Source organism: Pinus tabuliformis, chromosome 5_1 (genome assembly GCF_031772625.1).
Source record: "Pinus tabuliformis cultivar Carrire ecotype Pingquan chromosome 5_1, CPIR1, whole genome shotgun sequence".
NCBI lineage: Eukaryota > Viridiplantae > Streptophyta > Pinopsida > Pinales > Pinaceae > Pinus > Pinus tabuliformis.
Window position 1 is genome coordinate 305,682,091 of NC_142305.1, and position 21,166 is coordinate 305,703,256.

The 21,166-nt window shown below is 37.7% G+C and overlaps 1 protein-coding gene across 1 annotated transcript in view; it reads right to left on the reverse strand.

The window, feature by feature from the left end:
- Window positions 1-746: 746 nt before the first annotated feature.
- Window positions 747-21,166, reverse strand: part of LOC149164586 (chaperone protein dnaJ 72-like) — a 136,214-nt gene continuing 115,794 nt past the window's right edge. Inside the window, exons 2-4 of the mRNA XM_089432111.1 lie at window positions 4,144-4,213; window positions 1,180-1,292; window positions 747-820 (exon numbers count right to left, since the gene is read on the reverse strand). Of these exons, the coding sequence (XP_089288237.1) occupies window positions 1,200-1,292; window positions 4,144-4,213 (163 nt within the window). The 3' untranslated portion in view covers window positions 747-820; window positions 1,180-1,199. The remainder of the gene's footprint in view (window positions 821-1,179; window positions 1,293-4,143; window positions 4,214-21,166) is intronic.

Below are 21,166 nucleotides of genomic sequence, written 5' to 3' on the forward strand. Positions count from 1 at the left end.
TCCAAATACCAATGGGATCAAGACTAAATTATTAGCACGAGTTCTCATGATTACTGTTTTATTTATAGTGGAATTTAATCGCAAGTTTCATGATCAACTGCCAATAACTCTCCACAAGCAAAAGAGAGAACGGACATCAAGAATGTACAGAAAATATTGAAAAAAGACCCTAAAGAACGCACTATATCATTAAAGCATAATACATCAGATATAGATCAATGTTGAGAGAAAGAAAATTGAGAGGACTCCAAACCAATACATCACAAATAACTAAACGAGTCCTCTATTTATACTATTTGGTCCCCTTATTTGTTACAATAACCTCCTTTTATTTGTTACAATAACCTCCCTTGAATTAAGCCACACAGGTATGGTTAATGCCCATTCAAACAGTCCCATTAACACACAACCCACTAAGTTGGGTTTGCACATGCTTTTATATGAAAATATCTCTACATTTTACCATAGCCAGAAAAATCAAACGACTTCATATCAATACAATCATACATATTCTCTGATCATTTCCACAAGTTATTTCGTCGTTCACAGTAGATTATTGTCCTTCATTCAGATCTATTTACAATATTACTCACTGGATTCATATTAAGAATTCAAATTCTCTTTGAATGTGGCAATTGCCTTATAAGCTATGTTTTTGTTGTAAGGCCATAGTTGAGACTGTCGTTATATGACAGCACAACATGAAGGCTAGCTAGCTAATTGTTATAATACCGCAAGAAGATATATTTCAGTGAAACCAAGCTATTGAAAATATTTATTTATGCCCAAGATGTCCCCTTGAACAGCTTGCATACAGAACCTGCACTACTTTAGCGTTGCAAAACCATCAGTAGAGATAGTTAACTTATTTAACTTCTGAAAAATTGCAGTCGACAAACTATAGCTACAAATCTGCCTGTATTATTGAACCCCTGAAACAAGTGATAATAGAGTTATCTACCAGTTGTCACTTGACAAAACTGGAAAATACCTTCCTTTCAGATGTGGACTTGAAATGTTCACCATAAGTTTTCTGGCAGACACCGCACTCTTACACAATAATTTCAGAACCAATATTTGATGCTTGGTCAAATCCATAGTGACAAGAAAAGAAGATCCATGCGTCTGATACTGCAATAAACTTTCTTGAAATTTGCCTTGCTTTTAATTAAATTTTACCTTGTGGCTAGCTTTAGTACCTAAACATTCTCTGAATCCATTGCTTCTTGTGTCCTGGGTAAACTTTCTTTCTTTGTCTTATTTAGAACATCCATAGTCTCTTCGAAAGATCTCTACATTCAAAAGACAAGTAGTGAGTGTTGAAAAATGTGTAACTAGGTTCGGTCTTCATAAATATGAAATGTAATTTTGATTCTTGTGTATTGTAAAATGAAAGAAAAATTATTATTATTATTTTTGGAGCATGGGTTTCATGCTCAAGGTCTTTTATTTTAGAGGTCGAGCACCCATTGAATGCTTCTAGGGTTTGTCCTAGGTCAAGAAGTCAAAGGAGTCATTGTCATAAGTTGAAGACCCCATCGAGCACATTGTAACTTGTAAAGAAAATTATTTTGTCATTAAAAGTGTCAAAATACCCTTCAAGACCAAGTCGGCCTGGTAGCTAAAAAGTCGACCTAAATTGAGGAGCTTCGTCCACCTTAAGAAGCCTATATAAAGGAGGGAACTCGACCTCCTTGGGATACATTCATCACTCACTCATTCAAGCGAAGGAGAAAGAGCAAGAAGGTAGCAAAGAAGGAAGAGGACAAACAAGACTTGCTTTTGGGCTATTTCTCTCTCACATGTGCGAAGGAAGGCTAGGGTTTCTACTGTTGGTCTAGGGTTTTTCTTCTGCAGGTTCGATCTTGAAGAAGGAAGAGAAAGAAGGTCAACAAAGGTCACTTTAGGTCATCCTCAAGCACCAGAAGAAGGAGAAAGTCAAGCAAAGATCTGAAGAAGTCCTGGGAGCCCAAATTAAGCTCACACGTGTGGCAACAGCTGCTGCTGGGAAGGCTGAAAATTTCAGACCTGCAGTAGAGGCTGAAATTATAAAGTTGGGGGTAGAAGTTGTGCCGCTGGAAGAGATTTGACAAGGTTTGACTTGGATAAAGGAAGCACATCATCTAGAAAGGTTGGACTTGGTCTTGGAGGGTATTGGTCTTGGTCAAGAGGTCTTGGAATTCATCAATTGCAAAATATATAAGAAGAGGAGATTTGCGGGTTTTCCTCTCAAGTGGAGAGGTTTTGGCCCTGGCTTGTAGCTTACATTTTGTGTTCTTTTTCTTCTTGTTTTGGTAGTTGTTTGATGATATACAAACATAATAATAAGTAAAGAAGCTAATAAATAAGAAAAAGTAAAAAGAGATCACAAGCAGTTATCAAGAAAAGAAAAATCAATCTAATCTTTGCCCTGTAGATTTCTCAAACAGTGAGGGATACCAACTTCCATCTCTTTACATCAAGGGAAGTATCTGTGACAATTCCATAACAAAGCTATAGCCATTCCAATAACACAGGACAGGAAAAAAGCAGTCACATATTGACCAATATTGTAAACAGTCATATCTTATTAGTGCATACAAGTTTATATTCCAGCATGCCTATGTTGGGATGACAATATCCCACATTTTAAAATCACCATGACAAATCCTTCATGGTGACAGTGTGTGGACTTAATGTTGCTTGAACTTTTTAGATATAAACTGCTATGCTTTCTGGACTTTCTGGCTTTCTTATAGGCTCAGAGTGTTTGCTTGGTTTATATATCAGGGGCTCCCCTCCAAAGCTAGGTTGGCCAAGAGTGGGCTCTCTGATGGTCTTTGCCCAATTCACCAACACCCAGAGACAGTAAAGCATATGTTCTGGGATTGTCAATTTGCCAAGAAAGCATAGCAGAATATCCAGGACAAGTAGTCAGCTATTCTTCAGGGAAGGGTCCATTGGAGGGCGGCTCTGCTGGGTGATTGCAGTTATTTCATGCATACATCCTTTGTTGGTATTCAGCATTTCCTGCAGACGTCAGTGCTTTTTACTCTATGGAAAGATCCAATGTAGATCTATTTTTTACCATGAGGTCAGTTCTTTGTCTAGTTTTTGTTCCATGTGGAGGGATTAGGTACATATGACATTGCCGGCCAAAGGGGCCTTGCTAATAAAGGACATCAAAGTCCCAGATGCAAGTGTACTCTGATTTTATTTCAGCTGAAGTATTTTTTATGAAGAGAATATAAGTTCCATTGCATATAAGGATACCCTTCTATCTTTTGGTTTTGCTGATGTAAATATTTTTCTGTTTATGTAAAGATTTATCTTTCCAAAAAATAAAGGTGCAACAGCGGCTGTAAAACAGCATTAGATCACTACAAAGAGAAAGCACAAGAGTGTTAGAGAAAATGAGCCATAGCCATAACCATAAGTGCACCAACAAGAGATTCAAACCATAAATAAAGCATTATAACAGGTAAAGAAGCACAATATGGAAAAGGTGCCCTTAGGCTTAAGACAATGAATGAATCACTTGAATGAAAAATAGAGATGGGGAGTTGTGTATTTATACACCATCCATGAGGTAGGGCACAAGTCCCAAGGATGTTTAACTAGGTCAACCTTAGCCTAGAATAGCCAAAAAATACAATATAATAGTGTGACACAAAGGTAGTCATTTGGCCATAACAATACAATCATATCAGCTCATGGCCTCTAATGGAATTAAACCCAGACGTTTAACACTTGGGGCCTTCCCCATCTACTTCTAGTCCTGTAGGGTCAGTTAGCAATATAGTGAAAAAAGGATTTTCGCTTGACATCGTTGGGAAGGAAATCTTCTAGCCACCAAACAATCTAGGGAAAAATGAAAGAAGATCAGGTAAAAAGACATAAGACTGATTACATTCTTAGGTCTGGTTTTGTTGTAATCTGCCAAACATGTATCACTGGATCCTGATTTACGTAGCCTTATTTCTATTAGTAGAAAATCAGACCTGTTATTTTATAAAAAGGGAATATATGCAACAATGTAAGCACATTACATAATCTATCTAGGAAAACGTTGAAAAACATGTCACATTGTTGTTGCTTATAAATAAATTGCATTAAAGTAATGGTGCCTTGATGTTTCAAGCTTAACATCATCAAATTACATACTCCTTTGTTATTTCTCTGCCATATTGCTTTACCAGTGGCATCAGCAACAAAGAGACCCCCCGCGAGAACCCTAAAAAATGAAATCAAAGAGGATGTTAGATTTAATTTAAACATTGTTTGATGAGGATAAGCTTTTCTATAATTATTCTATGAGAAAGATTGAACTAATATCTTCAACTAAACTGGTATCTAAAATAAGAAATCAAGGATATTATGCAAAATATTCCATGAATCTATTCCATTCAATTTACACTCATTTATAGTTGAAAGAAAAAAGATCGAAAGCATAGAAGTACCAGTTATACAGTATCTCCCATTTTTGCCAACTTACAAAAGAGGCATGACAATAGATCACAACAAAACTGTGGCATTTTTACTTCCCTTATATCTTGACACAATCTTAAGTCTATGTCCTCTCAACTTAATTTATATTAGATCTCCAAACTTTAAAATCCATAGTTAATATCCTTATTTGAGATAAAGTCCATAAGTTTTCAGCATCTGGCCCATGAATTCTCTTTCCTCCCTTAGAGGATTGAATAGCTTATGCTTCTTCACATGTCAAAGAAGTGAAATGCCTCCTCCAATAGAGGAACCTTCACATCCTACAACATTGAAATATGTCAATCTGATATGTATAACTATGTATAGGCCAATTAAAGTATATACAAGAGCTGGTCGGATCATAGTTTTAAAACTCGTCCCAGTCCGACTCGGAACTAGTCAATCTAGCCAAGCTGATAAGCCACGGGGTCAACTCTGAGATCAACTCAGACCCAAGGGGTGGTTTGGTATCTGTTCCCCAGCCATATATATGGCCCATGGGTAACCACAAGAGAAAAAATTTCTTCTATGATGCAGATTTCCAGCCAGCAGTAGCACTTCTCCACACTAGATATAATTGATGATACCTCCAATGCATGTCTTAGCTCTCACTTGTTGGAAAATGTAACTAGGTTCGGTCTTCATAATTGTCATGGTACTTATGTCATTATATATTTCATGTAAAAAGCAAAAGAAGAAAAAGAATTTTTATTTTTCAAGCATGGGTTTTGTTGTCGCGCGGATTGACACGACAACGCTCAGACCGGGGGCTGTCACTCTGATCCCCGATCCCTCCGTTTAAGCATGTCTCCTGCGGCTAAGGGGGGTAGTCCCTGTGAGATGATGAGGCCAACTGTCGACCAGTTGGTTGGGAGACACGAGATACGATTAAGATAAGCACTAAAAAGATTTAATTAATTTAGCAGACCAGTGCCTTAAGAGATTATGGTTAAGATGATTACTTGTTAGATGATATAGAAACGTAAATCGTGAACAGCAATCATTTGTCATTAGCTAAATCACATGACCAAAACGATATCCGGCAACTGAAAATTTTGAAGAGATAAATGCCTTAAGCCACCACGAGAATCATAAACCATTAACCAGATATCATATTCGTGTCCAGACTTGAAAATTTAAATCTCAGCATAAAAGATATAACATGATAATTCCCGAGAAGAACTGGATCAGGCAAAAAGGAAAATTTTCCAAAATATTTTTTATGCTTTTCAAAAATTTAAAAGAAAACGATTTTTTTTTTTTTTAAAACAAAAATAAAATTTTAAAACTAAAAATATCTATACTAAAACAAAATTTTAAATCTAGATCTAAAGTTATATACATATGACCTAAGTCAATAAAAAGGAGATTTAATAATCTAAAAGTGAAATCGCATTTCTTTTTTTTATTTTCATATATATATTTTTTAAAAGAAATAAAATCTAAATAAAACTACAAAACTAAACTAAAATTAAATCAAAATCTAATAAAAACAGACTACGCTTTCATGAGTTTATATCCAAAGAAAAAATCGAAAAATAATAAATCGTGACTACGCATAAACCAAAATGAAAATTGTTCAAACGGAGCAGCGTAAAACCTAAGGGAGAAGAATTATGTGACCGCACTAAACCTCGATAAGACAATGGTAATCGTGATAAAAATGACAGCGATGGATACGAACCAGTTTTGGAGCTTGATTGTGATGCCGCGTCTTGATACCCTATGCAGAAACAACAAGCGAATACGCCGTAATGTTTGGGAAAATAGGAAGGGCGAACTGTGCATTTACCGCATTCTCCCTTGGTTTGATGTGGGTATAGACCTAGTCCGATAGACAGCTTGAAAGCGTTATCAACAGCGCTTGAAAAAACTCCCACAGTCGACGGCGGCAATGAGACTTAATGCAGGCGTGGAGGAATTGGACAATGATACGCAGAGCCAGTAATGAAATTCTGCTACCGTACGTGGATAAATGCTGAAGCCACTGGGTGTGATTTTGTTTGCATAACCAACAAAAAATCGGTAGCGATTGCAGGACGTCGTGATCTCTCACGCAGATCCCCTTTAGGAGCTTATTCCTTAGTGAAAAATACAGGCGTATCCCAAAACTGTGATAACCCTCAAAAATTTGGAATAAAAAATCTTCATTTTGTCACTGGGATTGAGATGTCTGATATCAGATGTCGGAAAAATTTTTATGGACAGTTTTCGTGGCTTTAGTTTGCTGATTAGATGCGTTCTCCTTCATCCAGCTAATGAACTGATGCATGAAATGATGCCCATCACAGTTTTAGCATATTTTTAACAGCCTCGGATCAGAAGTGCCTGAGCCTGCAAAACCCTGAACGGCGCAACGATAACCCTGGAAGACAGAAAACAAGTGCTCGGCAGATATATGCAAAACTTCAAAGTAAAACCCTTCAAAATTTACTTAAAATCACAAAAATTTATAGCTCTAGAACAGCCGAATTCAACAATAATTGCAGTAATATTTTCGAGATATCAGAAACTTGAATTTTACTGTGAACAGACTTGAAAAAATCTCTCGTGCAAATTTAAAAAAGAAATAAACCGAATGATAGACCCAGGATCAAATCCAACTGGGCTCAACAAAAAATGCTTGCGGGAGTTGGCTGGTTCAGCCGAGAACTTCCCCGAACGCCCACAAATTTCCTTCAGAAAGGGTTTTCTGCACAGCTCAAAACAACCATCAGTAAAGAGGGCAAAAATGCTGCTAGATCTCAAAAAGTAATGGAGATACCTGCCATTACTTCAGAAACCCTAACAGCACCCAAACCCCAGCATGTGAACAAGATACCTGTGCCCACAATACTCTACAAAAAGCTATTATTAACGGCTGAAAATAACATATGCAGAAAATTAAACAATCTCACAGCATTTCAAGAGAGTAACACCAGCAAGATATGGACCCCAAAGTCTTCTTTTATTAACCAGAAACAGATTTACAAGAGAGCTTCTTCAGTCTTAGACTCACAGATCTTATTCCCTGAAATGACCCCCTAGCACCCTATATAAAGGAAATGATCCCAACGGCTAGTTCGAGTGATCCATGTTGAAATGATCTCGACCGTCGATGGAGATCAAGACATCTCTTAATCTCATCCGTCGAATTATTAAAAAATAATATTTTGCATGCATTCACTTAAAATATTATTATTTTATTATTTTAGGGTTTTTGCTCTATTTTATGATTTTTTAATTATTTTATTATTTTTATTTATTGATTTTTTATTATTTTATTTATTGATTTTATTATTTTTATTCATTTTAAAATGGATCATCGAACTAAGCCTTCGGAAACATCACCTAGGACCTAGGACTTAGGACTCATGAGGGGATTTAAAACATTTTTCGACCCTCAAGACACATTACATCATGACTTTTACAAATTTACATCTTAAGGGGACAAACCCACTTAATACAGACCCTCACAAATCACCCAGTTCTGCGACACAACTATAATCTAGCAGATTAACACACTAGGATTCTCCTAAAGTTCTAATGACAAAATGCATCCCGGCTTTGGGGTCAGGTTTGAAGGAAAACTCTGCCGATCATGGATCAGTGAGACGAAAAACCTTCCGGGACGTAGATTACCATTAGAAAGTTAGGTCCACCTAGGCAATTTTACATACACGACTCATATCTGCTAAGATTATTTACAATTAATACATGCAGACTGGGTTTACAATCAAAATGATGAAACTGCTAATGACTGCAGGATGGCTCGGACACATAGATCAGGTGCTGCCCCTTTTTGCAAAGAAAAAGGGGGGGGGTACTGCATGGGTAGTTGACCGGTAGTGGTCAACATCTGGCTCTACTTGGGGACACGTTGCTGCTTGCAGGAATGTGAGAATCCAGAATCTGCATCCATACAACACAAAAATAAGTAGTGTCCATCCAAAAAAATCAGCATATACATTAAGCACAGGAAAGATAAAAGCTCTTCATTTATTAACTATCTAAAGCAGAAATAAAAATGCGGAAAAAACAAGGAGTAGGGTTAGAAATACGATACAAAGGATGCCCTACGGCATCAGATGTGTTCAATATAGTGCATACTGAGCATTTGCCTGCTTTCAGGCAAATCTGTCGGCTGCTTGTCGGATGTGCCATGTCCAATTCTGCATATGGTAGGACTTTTTCCTATCCGAAAATCAAGCTGCTCACGGCCATCTGATGCATGAAATCTTCTTCTCATTCTCTTTCTCTTGCGCTTTTTCTTTCTGGCAGGTCGAATTACTGATGACCTGGAACTTTCTATTTCGAAACTATCAGATGAAGTGTGTAAGATATGCATGCTAAGTCTTTTTGTGTCTTGCATCTGATTTTTATCGTTTTTAAGCTTATCTGGATCACCTTCAATTAACCACCTAATGACCTTCTCATAATAAGATGGAACTTGTTGCGGCAAATGAGAAGGCTCCTGGTTTCTCTTATCATCTGACCATTGTTGAATCTTTTGAACTTGTATTCTAATGGCATCCATCTGACTAGAGCATTCATCCCTTATAGCACTGATTTGTATGGCATGGTGTTCTTGCATGTGTTTTATTACTTTATCATTCTTTTCCTTTATGTCCATCAAGCAATGTTGCATGAAATTTATTTCTTCTTTATGATTCGCTTGCATGTCAGCCAACTGATTGTTATGATTGAACGTCATGATAGTCATTTCCTTATCCATAGTTAATAACTTGTTTTGCATAGAGTCAATTTCCCTATCATGATCAGCTTTCATGGTCACCATATTTTCCTCTAAGACTGACATCTTGCTTTGCATGCTTCTAATTTCTGTTTCATATTTAATTTTCATGGCCTCAATTTCCTTAGCATGCTGATTTTGTGTGACCTCCAACTCCCTATTACGTTTTTCCAGGTGGGTGCATAAAGTTTTAACATCATTGATAAGACTAGTTTGATTGCTTTCCATATTTCTTACCAGCATCATTAGATCTTGTATAATTTGCTTTTGTTCTTCCCTTTCACTATTATTTGTCCCTGATTTTCCACTATGATGATCTACAATATTTCCGATTGATGACACATTCTGATCTTGAAAACTTTCTTCAACAGCTGGATTTTTTATAAGATTACTTTCTTTCGTTTGCACAATTTTAGAGGGAGAAGGCAAGCTGTTTGGACTATCATATCTATCTTTAAAAGCATTGAGAATGTCTTGTAAAGAAGTGAAAAAATCATTAGGAAAATTATTAAACCAATTCAAGGCATCACCCTCTAAAGAATGGACAAATAGACGTATCTTGAAATCTTCATGATTATATTGAGGAAGTCTACAATATATGATCATTACACAAGTAAACCTGTTTAAATGCTTTCTAACAGCGACCGAATCACCACCCGAAAACTTAAATAATTTAGAAATGGCCTCTTTCGGAAGATCATGGAGATTATCAGTAAAATGACATGGTTTAAATGAATAATCCATGATGAACAATAAGGGATCAAATGGATGATAGAAAGAGATTTCTGCTCAAGAAAATTAAGAGATGAAAGAAGTGGAGTCGCCACTTGAACAATGAATCTGATTCTAGGATCCAAAAAGTAACCACAAGCAGATATGAGGAAAGCTTCTTGTCTGGGAAAAATGAGAAAGTGGAGTCGCCACCCAAACAAGAAACAAACCGAAGAGATGCTACTGATATGGCGAAAAATAAGGCAATAAAGATCCAAATGATAACCCAAAAGGTTGAATTTGCCAGCTCAAAATGAGAGATGAGAAAGATGAGAAGGTGAATGTCGATGAAACCTCCAGGAACAGAAAAACTCTAGTCCCCGGCAACGGCGCCAAAAAATGTTGTCGCGCGGATTGACACGACAACGCTCAGACCGGGGGCTGTCACTCTGATCCCCGATCCCTCCGTTTAAGCCTGTCTCCCGCGGCTAAGGGGGGTAGTCCCTGTGAGATGATGAGGCCAACTGTCGACCAGTTGGTTGGGAGACACGAGATACGATTAAGATAAGCACTAAAAAGATTTAATTAATTTAGCAGACCAGTGCCTTAAGAGATTATGGTTAAGATGATTACTTGTTAGATGATATAGAAACGTAAATCGTGAACAGCAATCATTTGTCATTAGCTAAATCACATGACCAAAACGATATCCGGCAACTGAAAATTTTGAAGAGATAAATGCCTTAAGCCACCACGAGAATCGTAAACCATTAACCAGATATCATATTCGTGTCCAGACTTGAAATTTTAAATCTCAGCATGAAAGATATAACATGATAATTCCCGAGAAGAACTGGATCAGGCAAAAAGGAAAATTTTCCAAAATATTTTTTATGCTTTTCAAAAATTTAAAAGAAAACGAATTTAATTTTTTTTTTTTAAAACAAAAATAAAATTTTAAAACTAAAAATATCTATACTAAAACAAAATTTAAAATCTAGATCCAAAGTTATATACATATGACCTAAGTCAATAAAAAGGAGATTTAATAATCTAAAAGTGAAATCGCATTTCTTTTTTTTTATTTTCATATATATTTTTTTAAAAGAAATAAAATCTAAATAAAACTACAAAACTAAACTAAAATTAAATCAAAATCTAATAAAAACAGACTACGCTTTCATGAGTTTATATCCAAAGAAAAAATCGAAAAATAATAAATCGTGACTACGCATAAACCAAAATGAAAACTGTTCAAACGGAGCAGCGTAAAACCTAAGGGAGAAGAATTATGTGACCGCACTAAACCTCGATATGACAATGGTAATCGTGATAAAAATGACAGCGATGGATACGAACCAGTTTTGGAGCTTGATTGTGATGCCGCGTCTTGATACCCTATGCAGAAACAACAAGCGAATACGCCGTAATGTTTGGGAAAATAGGAAGGGCGAACTGTGCATTTACCGCATTCTCCCTTGGTTTGAGGTGGGTATAGACCTAGTCCGATAGACAGCTTGAAAGCGTTATCAACAGCGCTTGAAAAAACTCCCACAGTCGACGGCGGCAATGAGACTTAACGCAGGCGTGGAGGAATTGGACAATGATACGCAGAGCCAGTAATGAAATTCTGCTACCGTACGTGGATAAATGCTGAAGCCACTGGGTGTGATTTTGTTTGCATAACCAACAGAAAATCGGCAGCGATTGCAGGACGTCGTGATCTCTCATGCAGATCCCCTTTAGGAGCTTATTCCTTAGTGAAAAATACAGGCGTATCCCAAAACTGTGATAACCCTCAAAAATTTGGAATAAAAAATCTTCATTTTGTCACTGGGATTGAGATGTCTGATATCAGATGTCGGAAAATTTTTTATGGACAGTTTTCGTGGCTTTAGTTTGCTGATTAGATGCGTTCTCCTTCATCCAGCTAATGAACTGATGCATGAAATGATGCCCATCACAGTTTTAGCATATTTTTAACAGCCTCATATCAGAAGTGCCTGAGCCTGAAAAGCCCTGAACGGCGCAACGATAACCCTGGAAGACAGAAAACAAGTACTCGGCAGATATATGCAAAACTTCAAAGTAAAACCCTTCAAAATTTACTTAAAATCACAAAAATTTATAGCTCTAGAACAGCCGAATTCAACAATAATTGCAGTAATATTTTCGAGATATCAGAAACTTGAATTTTACTGTGAACAGACTTGAAAAAATCTCTCGTGCAAATTTAAAAAAGAAATAAACCGAATGATAGACCCAGGATCAAATCCAACTGGGCTCAACAAAAAATGCTTGCGGGAGTTGGCTGGTTCAGCCGAGAACTTCCCCGAAACGCCCACAAATTTCCTTCAGAAAACGTTTTCTGCACAGCTCAAAACAACCATCAGTAAAGAGGGCAAAAATGCTGCTAGATCTCAAAAAGTAATGGAGATACCTGCCATTACTTCAGAAACCCTAACAGCACCCAAACCCCAGCATGTGAACAAGATACATGTGCCCACAATACTCTACAAAAAGCTATTATTAACGGCTGAAAATAACATATGCAGAAAATTAAACAATCTCACAGCATTTCAAGAGAGTAACACCAGCAAGATATGGACCCCAAAGTTTTCTTTTATTAACCAGAAACAGATTTACAAGAGAGCTTCTTCAGTCTTAGACTCACATATCTTATATCCTGAAATGACCCCCTAGCACCCTATATAAAGGAAATGATCCCAACGGCTAGTTCGAGTGATCCATGTTGAAATGATCTCGACCGTCGATGGAGATCAAGACATCTCTTAATCTCATCCGTCGAATTATTAAAAAATAGTATTTTGCATGCATTCACTTAAAATATTATTATTTTAGGGTTTTTGCTCTATTTTATGATTTTTTAATTATTTTATTATTTTTATTTATTGATTTTTTATTATTTTTTTTATTGATTTTATTATTTTTATTCATTTTAAAATGGATCATTGAACTAAGCCTTCGGAAACATCACCTAGGACCTAGGACTTAGGACTCATGAGGGGATTTAAAACATTTTTCGACCCTCAAGACACATTACATCATGACTTTTACAAATTTACATCTTAAGGGGACAAACCCACTTAATACAGACCCTCACAAATCACCCAGTTCTGCGACACAACTATAATCTAGCAGATTAACACACTAGGATTCTCCTAAAGTTATAATGACAAAATGCATCCCGGCTTTGGGGTCAGGTTTGAAGGAAAACTCTGCCGATCATGGATCGGTGAGACGAAAAACCTTCCGGGACGTAGATTACCATTAGAAAGTTAGGTCCACCTAGGCAATTTTACATACACGACTCATATCTGCTAAGATTATTTACAATTAATACATGCAGACTGGGTTTACAATCAAAATGATGAAACTGCTGATGACTGCAGGATGGCTCGGACACATAGATCAGGTGCTGCCCCTTTTTGCAAAGAAAAAGGGGGGGGTACTGCATGGGTAGTTGACCGGTAGTGGTCAATAGGTTTCATGCTCAAGTCAAATTGTTATTTAGGTCAACAATGGTCTTCATGCTTCTAGGGTTTATTGAGTCATAATAATATTTGTCATGAGTCATAATAATATTTGTCATGAGTCAAATTATTGTACTTGAGTCAAGTCCTATTTGGACTTTTGAAAAAATGGAAAAATAATTTTATTCGAGTCAAAATTGTCAATTTTGTCCCCACAAGACCAAGTCGGCCCTGAAAGGGACCCATTCGACCTCCTAGATGTGTGTACATATACAGTGCAGTTCAACCTCATTTGAAGACCATCAAGCAAGTTCAATTTCTGTGCCAAGAAGTGAGAGAAAAACCAGTAAAATACAAGAGAAGAAGAGCTAAAGTCAAAGGAGAGAGAGTGAGGGTCAAAGGAGGAATAAATTTGCCACATGTGAAGATTCTGTTCTAATTTCTGTCACACATGCGAAGGTACAGATCTGCTGCAGGGGCCAAAATATTTCAGAAGTATTGCAGGTCTGAGAATCTGTTGCAGGGGCCAAAAATCAAAACTCTGGCCAGATTTGAAAGGCTTTGGCTATTGTTGACTTGAGTTGACTTTGACTAGTTGGAAGAGTTTGGATGGAGGACCTACTTGGGTCTTGTGGGAGGTCTTGGTCTTGGATATCTCACTTTGATCTGATCCTATAAGAAGAGAAGAGTTGACTGGGTTTTCCCCCTTGTGGGGTTTTGCTATGGCTTGGAGCCTATATCTTGTGTTCATTGTATTTTTGTCATCTTCATGGTATGGTTTTGGAAATTGTTTGATGAAAAGAACATAATGAAAATAATAAGAAACCAACATATATTCACAAGCAATTATCAAGTAAAGAGAAATCAACCCTAACTGCTGCCCTCGTGATTTCTCAACATCACTCAAGTGATATTTTTCTGGTGCCATATACTTGAGCGTACATTATTTCCACTCTTCATAATGAGTGCTATTTTCATATATAGGGGTCATTCCAGTGATCATTGTGAGATTTGTTGGATGAATCAAGACACTCTTTATTTGTGTTGTTTACGCTGTTTTTAGTGCAACCAGAGGTCATCACCCTCTTCTAGCAAAGTGTGGCGTCTCTTCAGGTTGGTTGTAATTTTAGCAAGTGCTTGAAAGGGGTTATTGTGGTTATATCCATACCATGCATAACATTTTCCATCTTTCCCTCATATTCGTATTCATGGTCGAATTGTATGTTGAAAAATGTGTAACTAGGTTTGGTCTTCATAAATATGTATTATGAAATATATTTTTTTATTCTTGCAAATTGTAAAATGAAAGAAAATTATTATTATTATTATTTTTGGAGCATGGGTTTCATGCTCAAGGTCTATTTTATAGGTCAAGCGCCCATTGAGTGCTTCTAGGGTTTGTCCTAGGTCAAGAAGTCAAAAGAGTCATTCTCATAAGTTGAAGACTCCTTTGGGCACATTGTAACTTGTAAAGAAAATTATTCGTTCTTAAAAGTGTCAAAATACCCTTCAAGATAAGTCGGCCTGGCAGCTGGCAAGTCGGCCTAAAGTGAGGAGCCACGTCCACCTTGAGGAGCCTATATAAAGGAAGAAACTTGACCTCCTTGAAGCACATTCACCTCTCACTCGTTCAAGCAAAGGAAGAGAAAGAAGAAGTGCTAATTTTAGTTAACATGTTATTTGCTTAGGTCAATTACTTCAATGTTCCACATTAGCCCAATTTTCATTTCCATTTCTTTTCATTAGAAATCACATAAACCATTATCACATTGATAGTAATTGAAGAAAGAACATAAAAACATATGCAGAGGACAAGCCAAGACAAGAGAACACAGAAATTGGCTCAAGCCAGGGAAAAACCCCAAGATGGGGAAAACCCTTGAACAATTCTTCTTATTATTAATATTAAGTGTTCAACAGAAAAAGAGAGAGAGAGAGAGTACAATCAAAGTCAAAACTGACTTGCCAAAAATGATGACTCGTACCACTGTCCAAATGCCAAAGAGACTGCCCAGTCAAGTATGCAATTCTGCCTTCAAATAGTAGCAGACAAATTTTTCCCTAACAAGTGGTCAGCAATAGTCAAAGCGGCTACAAAATAATCTCCTAAAGGAGCTTGGTCCTGGATCAAATAATGCAGCCTCCTTTGCTGAATATAATGAGCCCAAAACAGTCCAAGAATGAGCAGTCAAACCAGGTCAATGAGATGAGGAACTTTGCGGTCAAATGTCTGCAATTAGGGCTTGTAGTCATAGAGCCCAGATTTGGTCTCAATAGCTGCGATCCTCCTTCCTAGGCAAGTTGCTTCAATCTGCTACTGTCTAGCCTCCTTCTAGGCCTATAAACTGCCCCATGTCTTTCTCTGTTTAAGCTCCTCAGACCTGTGGCTCCCTGCTGTAAGTTCTTGCCCATCAAACAAGAGGAATAAGGCCTGCGGCCTAGCTAAAAGTACCCTCCACAAGTGCAGCCTGCTGTAGGGAAGGTCTGCCACATAAAACATTCATAAATACACTTCTGAATTAGCCCAGAAATCCTCCTTAAGGATGCAGCCTTCTCCTGCAATGGCCCAGACTTGCATAAGAAACAAAATAACCCAAAACATGCTTCTTCGTCCTCCTTGCTTGGTCTCCTAGGGCTGCGGCCAACTTCAGAGAGAAAATATGTGTTGTGGATGTGTCTAATGAGGATGGAGGTCACTTCTATTTATAGGAGATGGAGAGGGTTTCACTTTGTTTAATTTACCCCAAGCCAACCTTAACAAATTACACATGTGTGGCTTGCTTTCAAAAATATACTTTTCCTTATCCAAATTTAGTGATCTTTAGGTCAATTTTGGTCCTCTCGAAAAGAGGAATTCAATGCCACAATTATTTTCTTCAAAGGAGCTTCCCAAAGTGGAATTGGGCCCTAGTTGCCAATTTTAACAAGAAGGCAACTAAGAAGGAAGAGGATGAAAAAGACTTGGTTTTTAGCTACTTCTCTCTCACACGTGCGAAGGAAGGCTAGGGTTTTTGCAACAGATCTAGGGTTTTTCCTCTACAAGTTCGATCTTGAAGAAGGGAAGGCAAGAAGGTCAAGCGAAGGTCTAAGGAAGCCTTGGAAGACCAAAACAAAGCTCACACGTGTGGCAGCAGCAACTACAGGAGGGCCGAAAATTTCAGGTCTGCAGTGGAGGCCAAAATTCTGCAGCTGGGGGTCGAAGTTGTGCTACTGGAAGAGATTTGACTGGGTTTGACTTGTTCAAGGAAAGCACATCATTCAAAAAGGTTGGACTTGGTCTTGGAGGGTATTGGTATTGGTCTAGAGGTCTTGGAATTCATCAATTGAAGAATCTATAAGGAAGAGAAGAGATTTGCGGGTTTTCCTCTCAATTGGAGAGGTTTTGGCCCTAGCTTGCAACCTATATTTTGTGTTCTTGTTCTTCTTGTTTTGGTAGTTGTTTGATGATATACAAACATAATAATAAGTAAAGAAAGTTAAAATACATCACAAGCAGTGATCAAGGAAAGAGAAATCACTCTTATCATTGCCCTATAGATTTCTCAACATCGTATTAGAGCTAAGGTTGGCTAAGGGCATTATGAAGATCTCTACTACATTAAAGAAGTTCCTCAAGAAGTGTTCAAAGGTAGCAAACCATCTCAAGGAGTGTATAAGGAATCATGGAATCTTCTATTTACTTCAAAGAAGGAAGTGACCAAGACAAAGGATGAAAGACTCTTCTCAGCGCTCACTAGCACAGTTCAAGATGAGAACATTTGGGTGAACGATAGTGGTGCATCAAGCAACTAAAGACATTATCAAAAGGAAAATCTTCTTACTCCATAGAACTTGGAGATAATAAGAGTTATCATGTAAGAGGAATTGGATCAACCTCAATAGAGTTGGAGAATGGAGGCAATATTCATCTCAACAACATCCTATTTGTTCCAGGTTTGCATAAGAACTTACTCTCCATTTCAAGTCTAGAAGATAAATGTGATAGAGTGGCTTTCATTGATGGAAAAGTTGTAGTATGGAGTAAGAACTCAAGCATAGAAAATGCTAGAGTAATTGGCATTCATGAAGGAAGACTTTATAGGTTGATATCTCCTCTTGCTCAAGCTTTGGTTCACATTGAAATCAGCCCATGTGAACTTTGGCATAGAAGATTTGGACATCTCCATTTCAAAATCCTTCCAACTCTAAGTTCAATAGTAGATGGAATCCCCGAACTAAAAGAAGATCACGAAGGAGTATGCAAAGGATGTGCATTAGGTAAGAACAGCAAGAGACCATTTGGAAGTCGTGCTTCATGATCAAAAGAAATCTTGGATCTTATTCATTCTTATGCTTGTGGTCCTATGACTCCTAAATCCCCTGGAGGTCATTTATATTATGTCACATTTATAGATCATTCAAGGAAGACTTGGGTTTACTTAATGAAATCAAAGGATGAAGTATTTGTTGAAGAAAGTGTAACTAGGTTCGGTCTTGATGACATTGTAATTATGATTTTCGTAAACAAGAAAATGAATTCATTATTATTCCTTGTTGCATGGGTTTCATGAGCAAGAGGTTTATTTATTAATAGCTCCCATTGAGAGCCTTAGGATATCAAAGAGTCAATGTCATGCTCTTCTTGAGCCTATGTGTAATGTATACAAGCCTATAGAAAGGTCTAGAAGCCCTCCAAAGACAAGCACAATCCTCTTGAAGAAGGCAACAAGCTAAATGATGTATAACATTGTCATGTTGGCCTGTAAATTAAATATAAATCATGTCGGCTTGCATCAACGAACACACCTCTTCACACTGTCATGTCAGCTCAATATGGAGGAAGAATTACTATATATACCCAACTAGGGTCTGCGCAAAACAGAGATATAGAACTCGGATTTGTCTGAAATTTTCGAATGTCTTATCACGCGATAATTTTCGGATGGGTATAGGGGTCTGCAATTTGCACTACAGGACGACACAACTTCGGATTTCTCTGAAACTTCGTAGGCACAGTTACAGTCTCGATGTAAACACAGTCACTAACACTGTTAGCGTAATTACAGTGTCGGCATACTCTCTAAGCACAGCTACAGTCTCGACATACTAGTGATGAAGAAGATCTAGGTGGTATCTCTGTAACAGTCTCGGCATAGTTATGATGGGAAGGATTTTGGTGATCCAACAGTGACATAATCTGTCTCAGCTTGCATTCTGAATGCAATCATGATCTCAGAATAGCAGTAGTCATGATCTCAGTCATGATCGTGATAAAGATGTAGTTTCAAGATCTTGATCTTGATCTTGGTGCAGCGGTCAGATATATATAGACATATCTAAAAGTATAAAGATCTCACTGTTTTGGTGAAGATCTCAGTGAGAAAGCAGTTGTGATCTCAATGAAGGAGCAACAAAGGTCTCGGTAAAGGAGCAGTAATAATCTCGGTCAAGATGCAGCGATGATGGAGCTAGAATGACCTCTGTGGTGCAATAGTAATGACCTCAGTGTAGCTGTAGTGATGATGATAAATTCAACAATGACAAAGAAGAGGATTGGTGTCTTGGTCTTGGAGTCGCTTAATTAGGTCAAGGGTCATGGTCTTGGTATTCGTCAATTGGAATCTCTATAAGAAGAATTTTGAGCGGGTTTTCCTCTCTAAGAGGGATAGGCTTTGGCCCTAGTAGAAAGGCAACATCTTGTGTTCTTTTCTCTTGTATTTTGGTAACTGTTTGATGAAGTAAGAAATACTCACACTAATGATATCAAGAAAAGATTATGCTAATAAGCAAAAGTTAAAATACCTCATAAATAGTTATCATGCTAAGAAGAATCACATTAACTCTAATTGCCCTAGATTCTTCAACATGGTATCAAAGCTAAGGTGTTGAAGTCAAAGGAAGGGTAGCAAAAAGAGGCATTCAAGGATCAACTTCAAGAAGGGCATCAAAGCAAGTTGAAGGGCTTTGTCAAATTGAAGAATCAATCTACAACAGCAGGGGTTTTTGTCTATATAATCAAGGAGACAGTCTACAAAAACAAGAGCTTTTATATCCATAGTCATCATCAAAAGGCCACCAAGATCCTCATCAAGTTGTCTACAAAGCAAGGTAGCTCAAAGGACCTCAAAATTGAAGATCACATCATTTGGAACAGTCTTGATCTACACTACAAAAGAAGGTGAAGCGTATTAAAGGCAAGAAGGTATTGTCATTATCTTCAAGGCTATAAATCAAGCAAGAATCATCTCCTTGCCCTAGAAGAAGATCATCCGAGGAAGCAACAAATCATCCTCATCAAGAAAAGCAACCTTTTCTATTGAGGAAAGGCTTTCACAATTTGAAAGAAGATCATTCAAGAGGAAGCCCTAGTGCATCTGCTTCAACCACTTCCTACATGATCAAGGCGAAGATTTTATCTTCACATCTCAAGTAAGTATCTTTTCATTCTATAATCAAGTTTGGTTAAAATGACTTCGTGTTTGCAAGGGGATCTATAAATTGGTTGGGTCATCAAGATTCCTTGCATAAAAAAGGAGGATAGATATAGTCCCCGTAAAAGAAGTCATACGAAATCAGTCCTAGGTCCTCTCATCCCTATATAGCAGGAGAGGTGACATAAAAGAGAGATATGAAATGCTAGAAGATATACTCTCTGAAATACAGTAAAGAAGGCCATATCACTTAGACCTGATTGAAGGTATCAAAGAATGAAGGAATATCTTCATAAGATCTCAATTGGGAGATGAAGATAATCATCATTGTTCTAACTAGTAGGCAAGGTAACGCAAAGGCTGCAAGAGTGATGCAGAAGGCCAGAGAGGCTGCGCAGAGTCTCAGCAGGCTAACGCAGAGGGTTTCAGGTCACACAAAGGTCAGTAGGGCTGACGCTGGGTTCAAAAGAAGTGCTGGAAAATTTGTCTATCTGTGGGTAAGCCAGTTTGGCACCCTGTTGTACTAGAAAATTGCTGAATAATAAAATCCTCCCTTGTTGCACCGGTTTTCCCACATTGGGTTTTTCCGGGACATTAGTCCAAAATAATTGTGTCAATGTGTTGATTCTTGTGCATATGTTTGTTTCTGTATTACGGTGTGATATCTGCAGCAGTATTTATTTTAATGTTTATTGAAGTAATTTCATGAATAACTTATGGTGAAATAAGTAGGAAAAGTAAATCAGTTGCTGCAGTGATAGAATTTTCACATGGTATCAAAGCGAGTAATCAGAGACAGAAAGGGAAAATCAGTTATGGGTCAAGACCACGATGCAGAGGCATCCACCTCAAGGGACTCACGCAGATTTTCAGAAGATTGCACAAGAGAAAGAGATTTTGATTTCTCTATGTTGGCTTCCAGGCTGGAAGAAGAAGTGGCGTGCATGACTAGTGTTGCATCATCAGAAGTATGGTATATAGACAGTGGAGCCTCGTGGCATATGATAGGAATCAAGGAGTGTTTCTCAGAATATCGAGAAGAGAAGATGAACTTTCAAATCACCATGGGGAACAAGGCAAAGTGTACTCCAGTAGGGAAGGGTACCATAGTTTTTCAGACAGAATCAGGAGAGCGGTTTCGTGCCACAAATGTGCTACATGTACCAGGATTAGGGATGAACTTACTTTCCGTGTCACAACTACAAGGCAAGGGCTATGACATCTACTTCATCAAGGAAAAGGTATACGTCAAACACCCGAGCTGGAAAAAGAAAGTGCAGATCGGGATCAAAAGTAATCGGTTGTATAGATTACAACTAGAATCACCAATGGCACTAATAGGCAGTCATGGG